We start from the raw sequence: 19,744 nt of genomic DNA on the forward strand, positions 1-19,744 counted from the left end.
TCCCTTTGAGTTAAAGAAATTATTACATCAGATTAAAAACTAGATTTCAAATGGATTCTTGTCAGAAGTCTGAGACCAGGTAATGTAAGTCTGGACACTTAGTATGATTCAAGTAATACAACAATAGCTTTCAGAATTTTCCCCATGCTCCCTGTACCTTGTTGTAGGGGGAATACTCCAATAAGGTGCATCCACAGACTTTGTATATATTTCATATAATTTGCACTTGGAATTCTGCTCTTCCAAGGATCATAGATACTGTCTTCTGAATTTCATCATACAATCATTCAAAGCCTTTTTCTGTAAGTAGCTGTATGTTTGTCATAATAAGACTTTGCAAAGGCAGGTCAGAGCCCAGTCCACCAGAGCAACAAGTTTTGCTGTGGCCTTCTTTAGGAGAGTTTCAGTCAGTCCTTTCCAAGCACTACAGACTAGATATATTCAGTGCAGAAGCAAAGTTGATTTTGCCATGGCTGTACAGAGGGGGGTATATTTACTTTCTCCCCTGTGTCTGTGACCAGACTACCCTCTGGGCAGCCAACTGTTTTACTATTCTTCCCAAGAGTAATGAATCGTACTGTAGCAGTGATCTTTATAATAAACACTGTGCAGTTGCTTGAGCATACTCAGCATAAGATGTCTTTGAATTATCCGAATCACTGCTGCAGTTTCATTTCCTTCTATCAGTCCCCCTGTAAATGTCTTCCTTATCCATTTTGAGAGGTCAAATCCAATCTCTGTCATTTTCTTTTCAGAGATTTACAGATTAGGGAATGTGAAGGTGGAATAATCATCCCAGTACCACACATACATTTTAGGATAGAAAGATAGTCTCCCACATGTGGGGTGACATGGGTTAACTAGCCCAAAAAAATGACTGTCCTCTCTGTTGTGACAGGCACACTTGTTTTTCAGTCCTTTTTCCTAAAAGGGACAGAAAATTGTGCATGCTTGTTCTGTCTTTTCTACCAATATATCAGTTTAGGATTTTCCAAGATGACTGCAAGCTGATGAACAGCAACTTCAGCTCTCCCATTGTGAAAAAAATGTGAAACACAGGGACCAGGAAATCTGTCACTTTTAGTAAATTCACTTACTGGCTAGTAAGTACACTGCCTGGGTGCCAGCAGAGAAGAAGAAACTAAGAGAGACTAAAAGAAAATTAACTTGAAAAGGTGAAGAGAAAACACTGAGTGGGAAGAATCCTGCAGCTGTTCCATAAAAACAGTCAAGCTCCAGCTTTGGTGTAAGACATGACTACCAGTAATCTTGAGGGAAAATAACTCAAATGTGCTTGGAGCTAATTAAAATACATAGAACACTGAAGGATATCTACTCAAATAACAAAAGGCTGTAAAAATGGAAGAAGCTTTAAACAGATATTCAGATAAGCTGATAAAACTGCAAAAATAAGATGTGGAAATGAAAACAGGCTGGCTGAGTATGAGACTGCTCAAAAAGAGATTTTTCAAAAAATGTCATGTGTTAGAGGACAGATCGTGTAGGGAAAACTTGATTTTTTGCTGTAGTAGAAGGAACAGACTATATTAATTTTATGAAGAAACAAATAATAAATGGGACTGGAATTCCACAGCAGGAACTTTCAAATGAAAGGGCACATTGTTTATGCTCCAAATCTTGCTATGAGAAAGCAACTACAACCTCTGTTAATAAAGATGCAAACCTGTGAAATACATCTGTATAAGAAAAAAGTGGAATTTGTTAAACTTGTGGGAACTGAAAAGCATTTCCTTCAGTTTGTAAGGACACTGAGGGGAGAGGAAGAAGGAAAAAGATAAGTGTAAGTAAAACAATTTCTGTTCTTAACACTATTTCTCTGAAATTTTTACAATATAAATTACGTGTTTTATAGTAAAATATTTTTAAATGTTCTTGTATGTGATAAAGTGACTAAAGTAAACCAGTGCCTTTTCTCTCTTTTGTGGTATTTAAAATTTAAGCATGACACAGAAAGTAGAAAGAGCTGTTAGCAAGCTTAGGGAGCCTATAACAAGGAAGATAAGGGCTCCAGTATAAGTATTAGAAATGTTCTGTAAATTCTATGAAAGTCTGTATAAAGCACAGAAATATGGAAATCAAGAAAAGATACAAATGGAAATGTTTATGGAAGAATTAAATATGCCAAGGTTAGAAGTAGAGGAGGCTCAATTACTTACAGTTAAGACAGAAAGAGATGAGATAAAAATGGTAATTTATAACTAATCTAGAGGTAAGTCACCAGGAATAGGTGATATTCCTGTGAAAGTCTGGAAGCTAGGCAAGAAGAAATGATAAACGATCTGGAAGATTTTGTTTAACAGTATTTTAAGAGGAGGAGGAGAAGTACCAGCATCCTGGAAAAAAAGCAGTGGTAGCTGTAATACCTAGAGGAGGGTAAAGACCCATCAGATCACTTCATACAGGTCCATTTCAATACCAAACCATGATTATAAAGTGTCCGTTTATAATGGCTAAAAGAATGGCAAAAGTGATGCCAAAATTGATAGATATGGATCATTGTGGTTTTGTGAAGGGGAGGCAAACATTGACAATGTTAACAGAACATTGGTGATCCAGGGGAAGTAGAATGTAAGAAAATACCACTCATTGGTGGGTTTAATGCAGACAAAGCATTTGACATAGTAAGTTGGGACCTAATGAGCATGGCAATGGAAGCATTTGCATTTCCTGATAAAATTGCAAGTTTGATTAGGAGGATATATGAGGGACTGGAGGCAAAAACTGAAGGGGGTGGGGTCCTCTCTGATAATCTCTGCTTGAGCAGAGGAACCAGGCAGGGGGTGTTCTTTCCCCTTTGCCAGTGGTTCTAAATATAATGCAGATAACAAAGAAAATAAGGGACTCAGAAATTCAAGGGTATAAATGTTATGGTAGTCAAGAAAAGCTGGCTCTTTTTGCAGATATTGTTTTATACCTGATAAAACCAGGAAAAGTCATTTCAGTGTTGAACATTTTGAAACAGATTCGTATCATTTCAGGATACAGAATTAATGAAGCTAAAACAAAGGCAGTAGCTGTAAATTATCCACCCCCACAGAAATTGTTTCAACAATATCCATATTTATGGGGACATGATAAAATGATGTACTTAAGAGTATGGATTAAAAATTATTCCAATGTGGCTAAGAATATGTGGGAAGAGACTAAACAAAAGATAATACAAAAACTGAGAAATTGGAAGCTCTATTATATGGACATGGATAGTAAGATACAAGCAGTTAAAATGTTTCTAGTCCCTTTAAACTTATACATAGGTTGGGCATATTTTATCAATGAGACAAGTTTTAGATAGCAATTAATAAAGAGCTGAATTATTTTATCTGGGAAGAGAAGGTGGTAAGAGCCAAGTGAGATAAGCTGATTCTTTTGATAGAACAGGGTGGATTGGATTTACTCAATTTCAAGGGGTATTTCAGGGCTACACAGTTAAGGCTGCTATACCCAGCACAAGCAGAAACCTGTAATTCTAAGTGGAAAGGGATGATGATGAAATGGGGAGGGGGGTCTTAAGCAAGGAGATACTGGGATTTTGGATGTTGATCTTTAAGGAGAATAATAATAATACAGAATTTTATATTCATAAAGTAGCAGAAAGTGTTCTAAGAACTAACCCAACATGAGAATGAAGAAAGGAGATTATGTCAATAGATATGACTGCAATTAAGGATACTGACATTAGGCAGAAGGGGGTTAGAATGTATTGGTGAAAACTGGCAAAGGAGGGAAAGGTAATAGAATGGGAAGACACCAAGAATTTATTTGGACTGCAGATTAGAAATATCCTTACCTATCAAGGATCGATATCAGAGTATAGGCAAAAAGAAAGAAATTGGGAGGGAGTTCCTGAACAAACGACTAGTACTCATGGAGTTTTTAGTAGAATCTAGAACAGAGGCTGCTGTTAAAGGAATAATTAGTAGAGCATATAAAATATTGCATGATAACTATAAGAATCAGAGGAGGCTAGAAAGGATTAGGAAGAGAGCTTGGATAAGTAGTTCAAAAGAAACAATGGGGGATATATGTATGTCTCTCAAATATTTAACAAAATCTAGAAGATTTAGGTTTTTTGCTTGGAAATGTTTACATAGGTGTTTTTATACCCCAAGTTGACTCCAGAGAATTTCTTTCACAGGTAGGCAGCAAATGTTGAGGTGTGATGCGGAAGAAAAGATGTAATTGGGAACATATTTTCTGGGAGTGTAATGAAGTGGCAGACTTAAGATTCACTGCAGACTGCTCTATCAGAGATACTGGGTGAGCAAATTGGTGTATCTAGGGAAATTATTTTTCTCAGTTATGATATAGAATCAGAATTTCCCAGACATAGTAGGACCTTGCTGAGTCTAATTATGGTGATTGCCAAAAAAGCAATTACTAAAAAATGGAATTTAATGTCTAAACCAACTGCACTAGAAGTAGTGAATATAGTGACAGGGATAAAATTGGAATTGGTATCTTTAGAAAAAGGTCGGAGAAAATTACATAGAACACATTGTGGGACCAATACATACATGGAAGGAATGAGGTTTTAAAATAAGACAGTATTTAAATTAGCTGTGTAATGTTTGACGGACAGTGATTGGGTAGATTATAAGTGATGTATAATGTTTGCAACTAAAATTATGTCAGTATGGTTTGTGATGTAAAATGCTTGCAACTAAGACAGTATCAGTATGGTTTGTTTTCATTTATATAAATGTATGATTGCCTATGTCTTAACTAATATAATTATAATTTATATAAATGTATGATTGCCTATGTCTTAACTAATAATGTAATAAAGATTTTATTTTATTTAAAAAAAAAAAAAGGAAAGGGATGACGAAGATGGCAGGTAATTAAAGAAATAAGGAAAGGGTATGATGTTAGATGCAGATCCTTAAGGATCCTTAAGGAGAATAACAGCAGTCATACAGAATACTATATTCGTAAAGTAGCAGAACATATATTAATCTGTAAGCCAACACAGGAATGGAGAAAGGGGATTCTACTGATAGGGATGACTGAATATAGGCAATATGGGGAGGGAATTTAGTGGAGGAAACTGGCAAAAGGAGCCAAGGTGATGGGAAGAAATAGAGAGGGAAATGTAATAGAATGGGAAGAGGCCAAGAAAACATCTGTATTACAGACTAGAGATTGCCCTCCCCAGCAGGCACTGATATCAGTATAGACAGAGAAATGGGTAAGGGAATCCTAAATGAAACAACTGCACTGGTTGAGTTTTTAACTGAATCTAGAAAAGAAGCTGCTGTTAAAAAAGGGATAAATGGTAGGGAGTATAAAATGTTGCATGATTATAGGAATCAATCAGAGGAGGTCAGAAAAGATTGGATGGAAAAATTAGATACGCAATTTACACAGAATCAATGGCAGGACATATGTATGGATCCCACATATGCCACAGAATCCAGAAGATTTAGACATAATGCCTGAAAGACTTTGCATAGATACATTTATACCCCAAACAGACTCCAAAGAAGTTTGCCTCTGGTAGATGACAAATGGATGTGTTACTGAGAAGAAAGGTAAGTGGGAGCATATGTTCTCACAGTGTAATGAATTGGCAGACTAAAAAAAATCCATACAGTGTACTCTGTCAGGAATACTGGACCAGCATATACGTGTAACCAAGGAAATTAGTTTTTTTGAGTTGAGATACAAAATCTGAATTGCCTAGACATAATAAGGCCTTGTCAAGTTTAATTCTGGTGCTGCCAAAAAAAATAAAAAATTACTAGAAAATGGAAGTCATATTCTAAACCAACCATACTTGAAGTAAATATTGTAGTAGAGGTAAAAGAACAGGAAGTGGCATCTTTAGAAAAGGGTAGGAGTAAATTACATAGAAAAAATGGAAATTGTGGGAACAATACATGCAGAAAAATGTTTTCTAGTAGGAATGAGGTTTAAGAGAAGTCAGGAATTGAACAATTTATGTAATGTTGCTTTGATTATATGGAGTAGAGCGGTATATCTGATGTATAATGCTTTTAAATGTGAATTTGTTAATATGATTATTTTATATAAATTTGTTTGCCTTTGTCATAAGTGATAGTTCAGTAAAGGTGTTTAAAAAATGTCTGTTTTCTAACCTGAAACAAAAGATATCATCAGTTTAGAAAAAAGATAAGTTCAGTTTTAGGGAGAAGACAGGCACTGCTTTGGGAATGTTTAGAGCTCTGAAAATCAGATTGGAAAGGTGGACATCTACCTGTAGCTAATTCCCTAAATGTAATGAATTATGCCTACTCTGTGCCACAGAGGGGGGTGATGCCTTGACTGTGACCCGATTGACCAGGGTTCAGTAAATAGTCCTGATACTGTAGAAGTTTGCAGGATGGGGGAAGAGTCAATGGGCTGTGCTTACTATCTTCTCTTGGGGGGTGGCAGCTGTTGAGAGCATGTATCTAGACAGATGGCATGTAGAGATGTCTCTGGCAGAGACTATAGAAAACCTTCATGTGTGCATACTTGGTAAGGAGAAAGGAAAATCTGCAAGCTTATACCACTAGTGAGTGAGTGAGTGAGTGAGTGAGTGAGTGAGAGGCTCTGTGTTAAGTTGTTGCATATCTTCAAGTACGACTTGCTGGGTATGCACTGGGAGTTCGTATTTAATGTACAAGCATATGGCAGTGTGTATGACACTACATTTGTGACAGTCTAATGTCCCCCGCTTCCCCCACAAAAAGTTCATCTTTCTTGTTAGTTAAGGTGTCGCTGGGCCTCTTGGTCTAAGAAGGAAAAAGCAGTCAAAGGAGTTCAGAGGTCATGTAGAGACACTAAACAGCAGCTGGCAGTACAACTACTACTAGGACTTCCTAGTAGACTCCCCCCAAAAAACAAAAATAATTATAAACAATTGTGATGCTGATGTTTGGATATCTGCCATTATGGTAAGTATGATCAAACATGGTTATACCTCTGCAAGCAAAAAAAAAGGTGCCACATACAGGGTATGCCGTACATATAGAGAGCACACAGTTTGTACTGACAAATGTGCATCTTCTTGCTTTTGATCTACAGTGAAATATCTATGATATACTTTCCTTGGATAATAGTAATAGTAGTTTTATGGAAAATCTATTCTTCATATTTAGAATGTAGAGAGAGACTGAAAATTCAATGACCAGTGATAATGAGGTTAAATAAGATGGTGTGTTATGCTGTATTTCTTTTGCAGAAGATATTATTGCTCGCAGTTTAATAGAGCAGATGATTAATATGGATCCTCAGAAGCGACCATCCTCTGAGAGGGTACTTAAACATCCTTTTTTCTGGAGCTTAGAAAAACAGCTTCAATTCTTTCAGGTATGTGTACACTATTTTTTGTTGAGAAGTTGGAAAATTTGTCTACCTTGGTGGTTTTCCATCTCACTTCTTGTTATTAATCTGAACCACTGTAGTTTTAAATATATTTTTTATTGCTCACTCCCCTCACGTTTTCCCATCAAATTTAAGTTTAGTAAGTCTGTGACGTACAGGAATGGCAGATGATTGCATTTGTAAGTAATGCATTAGCTACACAAGTTCAAGAAAGGAAACCAAAAGTATAATTTTCTTTAATTGAATTTTCTTTTTATCTCACCATCTCTGCAATCTCACCTGTCCTAGGATATCATATGCTCTCTTCTTGCAGTTTTCTTTTTGCTTCTGCCAGGATTATCAGGCTTACTAACTCCTGTGTTCCCATTTTTTGTTTTCTTTTTCCTTTTTCCTGTTTTTTTAACATTCTTAACAGGTGACGGGAACAAAAATAACTAAAACTGCATTACTCAATGCAAAAACACAGCTTCATTGAAAACTTGGATGAATCTACTTAAAACATTTTCTATTGCAGAGGCAGGCCTCTCTCCACACACTCTTTCCCCATCTCCCCTTACTTAAATACACTGAATTCATGGTTGCAGAATAGTGTGCAAAGGTCAGAGACCACCTACACTAAAAGCCCACTTGTTCCATTTCTGACACAGCACAGTGTCAGGGTTTTATCCCTGTATCTCAGTTTTGGCCTTCTGCACCACCCTTACTAATATGTGCTAACCGTAACTTTATCCTTACACCATGTATTAGATAAACCCTTTCTGTAGTACTACTGCAGAAGACACTAAGCTACACACCACATTCAGAATCATACAAGCAAAACAGTAAATCTGTCCTCCCCTTCCATAGCTGTAACTCCAACTCTAACCAGCAAACACTTGCGCGCACATAGTCCCAAACTCTAATGCCTCAGTCTGTTAAACCTGACATGTTCAACATCAACATCACAAATGCACATTTACCTCATACTCAGACAAATACCACAAGCAACAGCATGCATACACATGTACACATCTTTAAATTTATTATTTTACTTAGCCCTTGGTCTAACAATAGCCCACTAACACTGGTGCACACACTTCTACCTGCTAATGCTAAAACTTTTTTTTCTTTTTTATTTCAACACTTTTATTAAATTATCACTTAAAGACATGGACAAACATAACATTAATGTAAAAGAAAACAAACCATATTAACATGTTTCCAGTTACACACATTACACATCACATATGTTCTTTTTTTAGCTATCATAGAATCATAGGAAGTTAGGGTACTGGGCCTGAGGTCCTTATAAGCCTAGTCAAGAGTTTAGCCCATGTTCCGACAAGTCAGCACCTGATGCCCCTGCCCATCAGGGACACAGGTGGAATTCCAGGGGTGTATTTTCTTTTCCCCATCCAGTTATCCAGGTTGCGCTTAAAAAGGGATAATGAGGTACTCTGCTTGATGTGGAGAGGGAGTCTGTTCCACAGAAAGTGGTTTCTCTGGGACACAAATCTGTCCCGCCAAAATGTCCTATTAATGTCACAGACCAGGTTGAGGTTGTGAGTGTGGGTTACTCGAGTGGAGGTTTCACTTGCAGATATACAGCAGTCCCATCAAGGCGGGGTCTGAGATTGCTTTGTATGCCAGACAGAGGTCACCTCTGAGGAGTCTGTATGAGACTGAGTTGAGGGACAGGGCTGGGCTTGTGTAGGGTAGATGTTTGAGACCCTGGATTCTCCTGGTGAGGAACCTCTGTGGTCTCTCCAGCTGCTACATGTGCTTTGTGAGGTACATGCCAATAGGGGCATTGTACTCAGTAATGGGTCTTATAAGGGAAGAATACTGGAATATTATGACCTCCTTGTCCTTGGATGAGATACCCTTCTTAATGAGGTGTGCCATATAGAAAGCTTTCCATACAATGGAGGCAATATGGTGGTCAAAATTCAGGTTGCTGTCAATCTGGGTGCCCAAGTTCCTCATGACTGATTGCATGCTGAGGACCTTGTTATTAATGTGATAGCTTGTGGGGACGTCACTCTCCCCAAAGGGGATGATGCATTTTTTGGCATTCAGTTTGAAGCCATGGTTCTGGCACCAGTCATTTGTTTGGGTGAGACCCTCTTGGAGGATGTCCACATCACTAGGGGAATTGATGACAATGCACAGCTTGCAGTCATCTGCAGACTTGGTCAGCCATAGCCTACTGGTTTTGGCCTGCACCTCAGAAAAGTACATCCCAAGCAGCAGAGGCCCCGAGACATGATCTCTGAAGTATGCCGCTCATTACGGGTCTACTGCTTGAGGTGGCTTCCCTATTTTGACTGTCAGTGAGCTAGTTTGCTACCCATGTGGTAACATATGGATTGATGCCTAGTTGAGAGAATTTATCTATTATACCCAAGTGGGGAATAGTATTGAAGACTTTGGGTTGGTCAGGGTAGGCGGTGTGCACCATCTTCACCTCATCCATGGCTTTGGTGAATGTCTCAAGTAGTCGACCAGATTTAGCAGACATGACCTCTCCTTGACTAAACCAAACTGTGTATGTTTGGAGGTTGCCAATGCTCAACAGACTTAAAAGAAGGATTTCTGGCCATCTTTCCGAAATTAGACCTAAGTGCAAGAATAATGCACTAGCTTGGCACCTACAGCTTCAGAAAAGACACACTGGCTTTAAATTTCAAATTACTGATTGTGTGGACCTTCTGGAACTGGAAGGGTGCATCCCTCATGTCAAAAGTCTAATCAGGATGAAGTGGAGGAACCTTGTGGGTTCTTCTTCAAGCAGCTTTATTGTATACAAACACACAAGAAATGAGGCTAAGTTACTTATATACAAACTAGCTAACATACATATAGATGTTCACATACTGGCTACATGTCTCAAAATGGCACTGAATCTAGCATGTGTTTGCTGTATATTTGCATGTTCAGTCCATTGAAATACTTCTTAAAGGTACAGCACACGTTATTCTGCATCCTCCCTCTTTGAGAAATGAGTCATGCAATAATGACAGCATTAAATGACATGTAATTATACAGAACTAGATACAATCACATCCAGGTTGCTGCATATTTCACACTAGGTCTGGATATGGGACCAAATCTTGAATACAGAGATTAGAGTTAGGTTTAGCAACTGGGATTGTTTGTGCTGAATGTTCAACCTTTGGGACTTCAGGAACTTCTTCAGAAACAAAAGTAGGAGTCAAGACGTGTTCTGGAACAGGAACATTGTCTGGCTTGCTCTGAGATCTAGAGTCTGCATCACAGGAACAATGCTGCAGTAATGGTTCTGATACTGGAAGAAGTCGTCTGCGATTTCTCCTGTACTCCACGCCCTCTGATTTCACAAAATATGGTCTCAGTTCTGCACATATACTTGTCACTTGACCAAGCCAGTCAAAACCTTTTCCTGTTTGTATCCTCACTGTCTCTCCTTCTTTCAGTGGATGAAGAAATCTGCTCGATTTGTTATAACTGGACTTCTGGAAAGAATACTTTCTGAATAATTGGGTTTGATTGCTTTGTTGTTTTCTAGCTTTAGGCCTCAGTAAACTGGAACTGATAAGCAATGTTATTCTGGTTTGCCTAGATAGAAGTCTCAGAGCAAGCGAGCCAAGAATATTGTCATGGGGTATGTTTCTGAGATTGAGTAAATTCAGACATCAGTATTGTCACGCTTTGATTTCTCTAGTAATTGCTTTGCACTCTGTGCTGCCTGTACAGCTTGTCCATTTGACTGCGGATGTTCTGGACTACTAGTAACATGTACAAAGTCCTATTCTCTTGAAATTTCTGAAACAACTGACTGGTAAATTGGGTACCATTGTCAGAGATAACTTTGTCTGGACTACCATGGATTGAAAAATTACATTTCAGTTTGGTAATAACAGTAGTGGATGTTAGGCTAGGTAGTAAATCGATTTCAACCCAGTTTGAATAAGAGTCTACCAATACTAAGTAATGCTGATTGTTACACTCTAATATAGTGGCTACTGTTGACTGCGGTAGTTCAGGAACTTGACTTAGCTGAAGTGGTTATTTTTGCAAATGTGGTTTAGTGCAATTGCATACTGAACATCATTGTCAATGTCTTTTACTAGAGAAGGCCAAAATACTAGTCCTCTTGCCCTTCTTTTAGTAGCTTTGGAACCTGGGTGACTACGATGCAAAATCTGAATATATTCTTATAAGGAAACAGGAACAACAATTTTAGGACCTTTGAAAATAATGGCATCTTCCATCAACATATCATCTCTGTAAGGAAAATATGTTTTTACTTCAGGTGCTATACTAGATTGCTTTGACAGCCATCCAACATTAATGTAGTGGTTGAGCTTCTGCAAAATTGGATCAGTCTTTGTGTGATCTCTCAGATCATCATGTCTTATGGTAGAAAAATTACTCACTTCCATGACATCAAAGTCAAAATTCTCTGCGTCAAGCTGTTCTGTTGTATTTCTGGGCGATCTGGATAAGGTATCAGCCAGATAAAGAAGTTTGCCTTTCATATAGACCATTTTGAAGTTGTATTTTTGCAATTTGAGCATCATTCTTTGTAATCTCACTGGAACTAAATGCATAGGCTTCTTTAAAATTATAACTAGAGGTTAGTGATCAGTTTCAATCCTAATATCTCGACCAGTCATGAAACTTGGAACATGCAAATACTATTGCCGAAAGTTTTTTCCCATTTTGAGCATATTGCCTCTCAGTTTGGGTAAGTGATCTAGATGCATAGGCTACTTGTCTGCCTTCTTGAAGAATAACTACACCAAAGACCAAATTTTGAAGCATCTCAAGAAAGTGTTACTCGTTTTTGATATCCTAGTATCTTAATGTTGGTGGGGTAGTAATTTTATGCTTTAGGTCTTCAAATGTTTTCTGGTGTTATTCCAACAAAGACCATGTAACATTTTTGCATGTCCACTCTCTCAAAGGCGCTGTCAGCTCACTGAAGTCTGGTATAAACTTGCCTAAATAGTTGACCATACCAAGAAAACGTAGAGCTTGAACATTATCTGGTGCTGACATCTCAAGAATGGCTGCTTGCTTGGATGGGTCTGGTCTCAAGCCAGTGCTAGTAAACAAATGACCTGCATATATGTAACTTCTGGTAGTCTGAATTTGCATTTTAGAGGATTGAGCTGTAAGTTCACTTCATATGCTGTGTCTAGAACTCTCTTAAGGTTTCTGTCATGTTCTGCTTCACCATTGCCTCTGACTAATATAAATCATCTACTATTATGTCACAAGGATAACCTGAAAAAATTTGCTTTATTGCATGCTGAAAAACTTCACTTGCAGAATTTATTCCAAATGGCATCCTTAGGAATCTATATCTTCCAAATGGTGTACTGAATGTAGTCAGTAATGAAGATTTGCGATCAAGCATCACTTGCCAAAATAAACTTTTTGCATCCAAAACTGGAAAAAAAACAGTGGCTTCAGTATTGTACTGTACATGTAGGATGATGTGGTCTCTTCAATGCTTTGTTCAAATCTCTTGGGTCAATACATATTCTGATTTCATCTGAGCAGCAACCTGGATAACACTCATTCAGTTGGTTCTGTAACTGGACAAATTTCACCTTGCTGCACCATTTTATCCAGCTGAGCATTAACTTTATCCTGCATTGCTATCGGAACTTTTCTTGCTGGTCTGACTACTGGACTGACTTCAGGATCTGACTTCATGGAATGCACAACTAGATGTTTGCCCAACCTTTCATCGAAACTATCAACATACTCTGAAAAAGTAGTGTTAGTGAAGCTGGAACTGGGACATGTTATTATTTGATGAACTTCTTTGGTAAAAGAAAGCAGATTCATTCTCAAACTGAGACCCAACAGTGGCTGTACAGGTCTTCGAACTACATAGAATAATAATCTGTAATAACAGCTCTTGGCCACATAACATGAAAGCACTACTGAGCCTTTGGTTTGAATTTCTTCACCTGGATAAGTAACATGTTTTGCACAACTGGCCACATTTAGTTGTTCACCAGCTCTCACCTTAGGAAATGTGTCTGCTGACAACAATACACTTTGAACCAGTGTCAGCTTTGACCTCGGTGGATTTACCATTGATCCGGACAGTACAAAATACTTAATTTTTTGCCATTAAATCTACTGCATCAACCTTTTCACCAATTACTGATACACCATCATGGTGTTGCGGTAGCGTTGTCGCCTCACAGTTAGACATTGTCCTGTTCGATTCTCAGCTAGAGCGTCTTCTGTGTGGAGACATGCGTGAATGGGCGTGCCTTTGTTGAAGGTTGTGCGTCAGAGCTGGCAACTCGGCACTTAAAAATCTACTGCCAATCAGTAGCGGACCGGAGTTCCGCTGTGGCGACCCCTAACCGGGAAAAGCCGAAAGACGCACAGACACACACACACACACACACACACACACACACACACTGATACACCATTTACATATAAAGCAGGGTTCCAGCTTTCTATATGATTAACTTGCTTTCTTAAGTGACCATTCTTTATAACTGTGTGAGGCTTACTTGATTTGCAAAACTTTTGAAAATAGTTCCATTTTTTTACACTTGTGGCATTGAAAAACTAATAAAAAAGAAAAGCGCAAACTAAGCTGAATAGGAAACCAATACACAAAACTAGCTTGGAATGTGGCAAGCAACCACAATAAGGTGAAAAACACAAATTAACGTACATCCAAAGGTAAAAGCCAGACTCTCTATTCCACATAAATGTTAAGCGCTTTCATCCCTAAAGAACTGGAACTTCATCAGAACAAACTAAAAGGATTAACATAATGAAAAATACTTAAAATAAGAACATGCGACCACTGATTTAATTAATTTCAATTAAAAACAAAAGGACCTGCTAGAAACATTTATACAAAATGTAAAATCTGCTGAGGACATTTATAAACAGTGAATAGGGAGACACTTTTTCACAACAATATACATACATTTATAAATCTTGTGCTCTAATTTTTAAAATAACGACAGTAGAAATTTGTTCATTCAAACCAGGTGGCATAGTTGCATTTAATTTCAATTGCCAAAAAACTTGTCTGTCTATCTGCAATTCCCACCAACCTCCCCTGTAGTCTTTAGGAATGATTTCCAGTATACCAAACTTGAACTTATTAGATCCTGTGCAACTCAGTTTGTGTTTATAAAGTGCATTATTCATGTTGCCTTTTAAAATGGCATATTGGTGCTCATATATCCTTTTTTCAATTGTCTGTCAGTTTTCCCTACATAGAAACATTGACATTTGTCACACACTGCAATATAAACAACCCCTTTCATTGCACAATTACAGTTTCTTAGGTAAATAAAAGTAATATTATTTATATTCAAAGTTGGGCAGTCTAAGATAAAAAGGACCATTGATGGCAACTTCCACACTTGGTCGTCCCCTTGAAATTCAAAAAGGTTAAGGGAATAGGATGTTCAAAGAGAAACTTTAAATTCCTCCCTGTCTTGAAAACAAAATGGGGACATTCTTCCAGAATAACCGACAAATCCGGGTGTGCTCAAAATATCACCCAGGTTTTGGTAATATCCTTGACTGCCTTAAATTCACAGCTATAGGGAACCACCATGTTGCTGGAGAACACCTGAATAGAAGAGATCTTTTCCAATGTATTCCCCAACAATGGTTTACATCTTGTACCCCAGCCATATAATAATATTTTGACAGTGACCTTGTAAGGCCTTGCTGAGTCTAATGGTGGCTGCCAAAAAAGCAGTTACTAGAAAATAGAAATCAAAGTCTAAACCAACTGTACTAGAAGTAGTGAATACAGCAACAGAGATAAAACGACTGGAACTCAGATCTTTAGAAAAGGGTAGGAGCAAATTGCATAGGAAAAATGGGAATTATGGGAAAAATCATACAAGCGAGGAATGGGGTTTAACAGAAGGCAGGATGTGAATGAGCTATGTAATGCTTGACTTACAGTGGTTGGGTAGATTATAGGTAATGTGTAGTGTTTGCAACTAAAATTATGTCAATACAGTTTATGATGTAAAATGCTTGCAACTAAGATTGTGTCAGTATGGTTTGTTTTCATATATATAAATGTACGACTGCCTGTGTCATAAGAGATAATTTAATAAAGATGTTTCTTGGTAAAGAAATATGCCTGACTTCTTTACATCAAGACCTACAGTGTTATTTTCTTACATTTTGCTTCCCTCTGGAGATCATTGTTTTATTAATGTTGCCAAATGTTTGCCTCCACAAAAATCACAATGATCCATCTGTCAATTTTGGCAACATATTTACCATTCTTTTTGCGAATATATAGACAAACACTTTATAATCATAGTTTAAAATTGAAATGGTTCTATATGAAGCTGGGTCTGACAGGTCTTTACTATCTTTAGGTACAATAGCAATCACGGCTTTCTTCCAACATGTTGGTGCTTCCCCTCCTGTTAAGATCTGGAAGGTTTTGCTTAACATTATTTTTTCTTCTCTCCTAACTTCCAAACTCGAATGCCATCTGTTCCTGTAGATTGATTACACAACACCATTTTTATCTTATCTCCTCCAGTCTTTACTGTTAATCATTGAGACTTGTCTGACCTTGGCATAATTAAATCTTATAAAAATATTTCCATTTGTGCTCTTTCTTGATTTCCACATTTCTGTGTTTTATACAGATTGTCATAAAGTTTCATAAATATCTCTAATACCTTTTATTTTTCTTGTTATAGGCCTCCTATGTTTAACGGCAATCTTTCTTCTTTCTGTTGCCTAATTTGTTGTGCTAAAAATTTTTGTTCTGTGGTTATTATAAAAACAACAGCAATCTTTCTAAACTCATGCATATTATCCAGATACTCTCTTATAGATACTGTCTTATGCATATTATCCAGATACTCTCTTATTGTCTCTTTAGCACTCCACATTTGCACCTTTTCTTTTTCTGTGAAATTCCTCTTATTCTGCAATACTGGAAACTTTGTCAGGTCATCTAAATAATTCCTGTTATGTCTTAACCATATCTATTTCTCTCTTATTTCTGCCCTATTTTAAACTCCATTTTCTTTTTATCCAAATCACTAGCTATAACTACTCTAGAAATTTCCATCTTTCCCAATAACTCTTGAATAACTTCCACTGCCCATTCCATAAAATCTTCTCTTTTTAGCAGGTAGTTTGGAAAGTGTCAGTGTCACATTTTTACTTCCTTTTTACTTCATTACCCTGCATTTTTATCTTAAATTTGATTGTTGCATGATCTGAAATAGTTATTGGATATGTGTCAAAGCTTTCAATTAAATGCACATAGGTTTATAGTTTAGTACTAGGCTAACTGCCCTTGTGGGCCATTTTAAGCCTAGCCAATTACCCCAAGTGAGAATTAAACCCTGCACTTTGTGTCTGTAAGTCTTCAAGATCAAAAGAAGTCTTCACCTCTTGTACTGCACAGTGACCATCATTAAGTATTATGCCTCATTTAGGATGTGCCATGCTAAGCTTATCAAGCAATTGGAAATACCCTAGAGTTTATAACTAAAAAGTTAGGGACTTAAATCTGAATTGCCAAGAAAGACTGCAGCCTTTATATCTATACTCAGTTTCATAAAGACTTCTTAAGGGTGACCTTTGCTTTGCTTTTAGGGCAATAAGGGCTTCAGTAGTCCCAAGAATTCTTATACGTCAGTAAGTCAAACAGTCCAGCTAATACCAGGGCCAGAGAACTAAATTTACTCCAACAAATAAATAAAACAAGGAAGAGGGATAGACTTGTCACACAGCACGTTACCCCTTCTCTGGAATGAGCTCCCTCTCCAAGTTAAATGTTGTGACTTGCTGTCTGCCTTTAAACAGGAGCAGGACAGTTTGATGGGTTTTTATAAATTCATCTCTGGTATTACTGGGCTGGCTGTCCTTGAAAAGATAGGCAAGGCCTATGGGGGAGGATTTACTGGCAAGGCAAAATGGCCTTGCAACTCAGTTGCCTTGTATCTCGTAGGATCCTGTGATCTAGTAAGAAACAAGCAATGAAAAGTTTTAGTCCCTTTAGTTTTATATACACGTCAGGCATATTTTTATCAACCAGTGGAGAAGCTGTGTACAGTAACAAGAGTTGAAGAAATTTATTGAGGAGGAGAAGAGGGCAAGAGTTGCATGGTATAACTTGATTCTCCCATAGAACAAGGTGGTTTAAGACTTCTTGATTGGCAGGGATACTTTAGAGTTATACATGTGATGCTCATATACATACACAGAAGATTATAAGTCAAAGTGGAAAGGGATAATGATAGAGATTTTAAGAAATAAGAAGATAGCAGGATTTTAGGCGCATGTCATTAAGGAGAATAACAACCACACAGAATACTATATTCCTAAGGTAGCAGAAAGTATTTTAAGAATTAAGCCAACTCATAAGTGGAGAAAGGAGATTTTACCAGTATGGATGACTGTAGGTAAGGGTACAGAAGATAAGCGAGAGGAGGCTGGAATTTAAAGGAGAAAATTAGGAACTAAGATATTGGGAGCAAATCAGGGAGGGGGCATAGAGTGTGAGATAAGGTCAAGCAGACGTTTGAACTGCAGGTTGAAGACTACCTTCCCTATCTGGGGTTAAGAACAGAGTGTAGGCATAGAGAAAGGAATAGAAGACTGTTAAATGAAAGATCTCTGGTTGGGTTTATAGTTGAGTATAGAACAGGAGCTGTTGTTAAGAACGGATAAGAAGGGTGGCACAGTGGTGCAGGGAATAGTGTTGTCGACTCACAGCAAAAGGTTCCCCAGTTTGACTCTCGGCTGGGCTGCTTTTTGTATGGAGTTTGCATGTTCCTCCTGTGTTTGTTAGTTTCCTTTTGGTGCTCTGATTCCCTCCCACATTGCAAAGACATGCAGTAGGTGGATTGGACATTATAAATTGGCCATAGGTATGAGTGTAGGTGCAAGTGTTTGGTGTGGAAGAACTACTGTGGCAGGGCAACCTGATGGTGTAAACCTTGGCTCTAGATTGCCACTGTTGGTGTCACTCCAACCCCATGTGCAAACATAGGAAAAAGGAGTTGTGGATGGATGGATTGAAGGAATTAGTAGGGCATATAAAACATTGCATTATAACTCATTCAGAGTTATAATACTCAATCAGAAGAGGTTAGAAAAGATTGGGAAGAGAGACTGGAAAGGCATTTTGCAAAAGAACATTTGGAGGACATCTGAGTGGATCCCAAGTATGTCCAGATGGTTTTGGATTTTTTGGAACTATTTGCACAGATGTGTAGACTTCATATTTTTCCACAGGTAAGACAGCATTTGCTGGAGGTGTGATGAGAAAGATGGGGATACCTGGAAATATGTTTTTGGGGCTGTAACAAGTTATGAGATTTTAGATATGTCCTTAAAAATGTCCTGGTGCTTTGTTGAAAATGTTGGGGGAACACATTATTTTAATTAAGGAAATGGTTCTTTTGAGATGGGATATACAAACTGAACTGCTTAGACATAGTACTGTCATACAAAGTGCTGCTGGCTGCCAAAAAGCAAGTACTAGGAAATGGAAAGCAACAGCCTTATTAAATGTTGCTAAGGATATAAAGAACTGGAGATGGGATCTTTAGAAAAGGGAAGGAGTAAACTATATTGAAATACATGGAATCTGTGGGAACAATATATAACAAAATAATGTTCAGGAGGAGTAATATTTAAGGGAAGGCAGGACTGTATAATGCTGAATATTTTAAGACAAAATCATGTATAATATGTACAAAGTAAAAAAGTCTTAATATTTTTTTATTTTATAATTGAATGTGCACTGATATCACTGTGCAGTGTGAGATATTATTAAAGATGTTTAAAAAAACCTTTTACCCAATTTGTTGAAAGACATTTTTTAAGACCTTTGAATAATACTTTTCTCTATTTAGGCAGGCCACAACATCATTGTCATTGACTTTCACAGATTTGTTCAAAAAAAAAAAACCCCTCCGGTAATCCTGTAAAATGTATGCAAGTAACCTGTAAATGTCTTTCAAATTTTGTCCGGAAAGTACCAAGTGGTTCTGTCTTGAACAAAGCTGCTGAAATAAGCTGCTGAAATAATGGGTTTGAATGGCAAGTCCTCTAAGCTTTTATGTATTTTAGGGATATCTGATATCTTAGGGACGACTTGATGTATTGTTAAAATTTTTCTTGATTTACAAGATGTAACATTTAATCTGATATTGTTAATCCGCGTTCATTCCTTATGTGTGGGTAGTCGGTTCCGACCTCGGAACCGAGCCAGCCATCTCCCAAGCTCGCGCCAGCTACAAACGTTCGAGCTAAGCTCTTACCCAGAATTCCCCTCTCCCTGTTACCTCAGATTTCGTTTGCCACATTGCCATTCGATCGTGTCAAGCTGCTTCTTTTGAGCCAAGTACAATATTTTTCTTCATACCCAAGT

At 37.6% G+C, this 19,744-nt stretch overlaps 1 protein-coding gene across 1 annotated transcript in view; it reads left to right on the top strand.

The window, feature by feature from the left end:
• Positions 1-19,744, top strand: part of ERN1 (endoplasmic reticulum to nucleus signaling 1) — a 1,214,209-nt gene that overhangs the window by 1,157,680 nt on the left and 36,785 nt on the right. Inside the window, exon 19 of the mRNA XM_044070452.1 lies at positions 7,208-7,335. Within this exon, the coding sequence (XP_043926387.1) occupies positions 7,208-7,335 (128 nt within the window). The remainder of the gene's footprint in view (positions 1-7,207; positions 7,336-19,744) is intronic.

This window comes from Protopterus annectens, chromosome 4.part1 (genome assembly GCF_019279795.1).
Source record: "Protopterus annectens isolate FY-2018-M chromosome 4.part1, PAN1.0, whole genome shotgun sequence".
Lineage (NCBI taxonomy): Eukaryota > Metazoa > Chordata > Ceratodontiformes > Protopteridae > Protopterus > Protopterus annectens.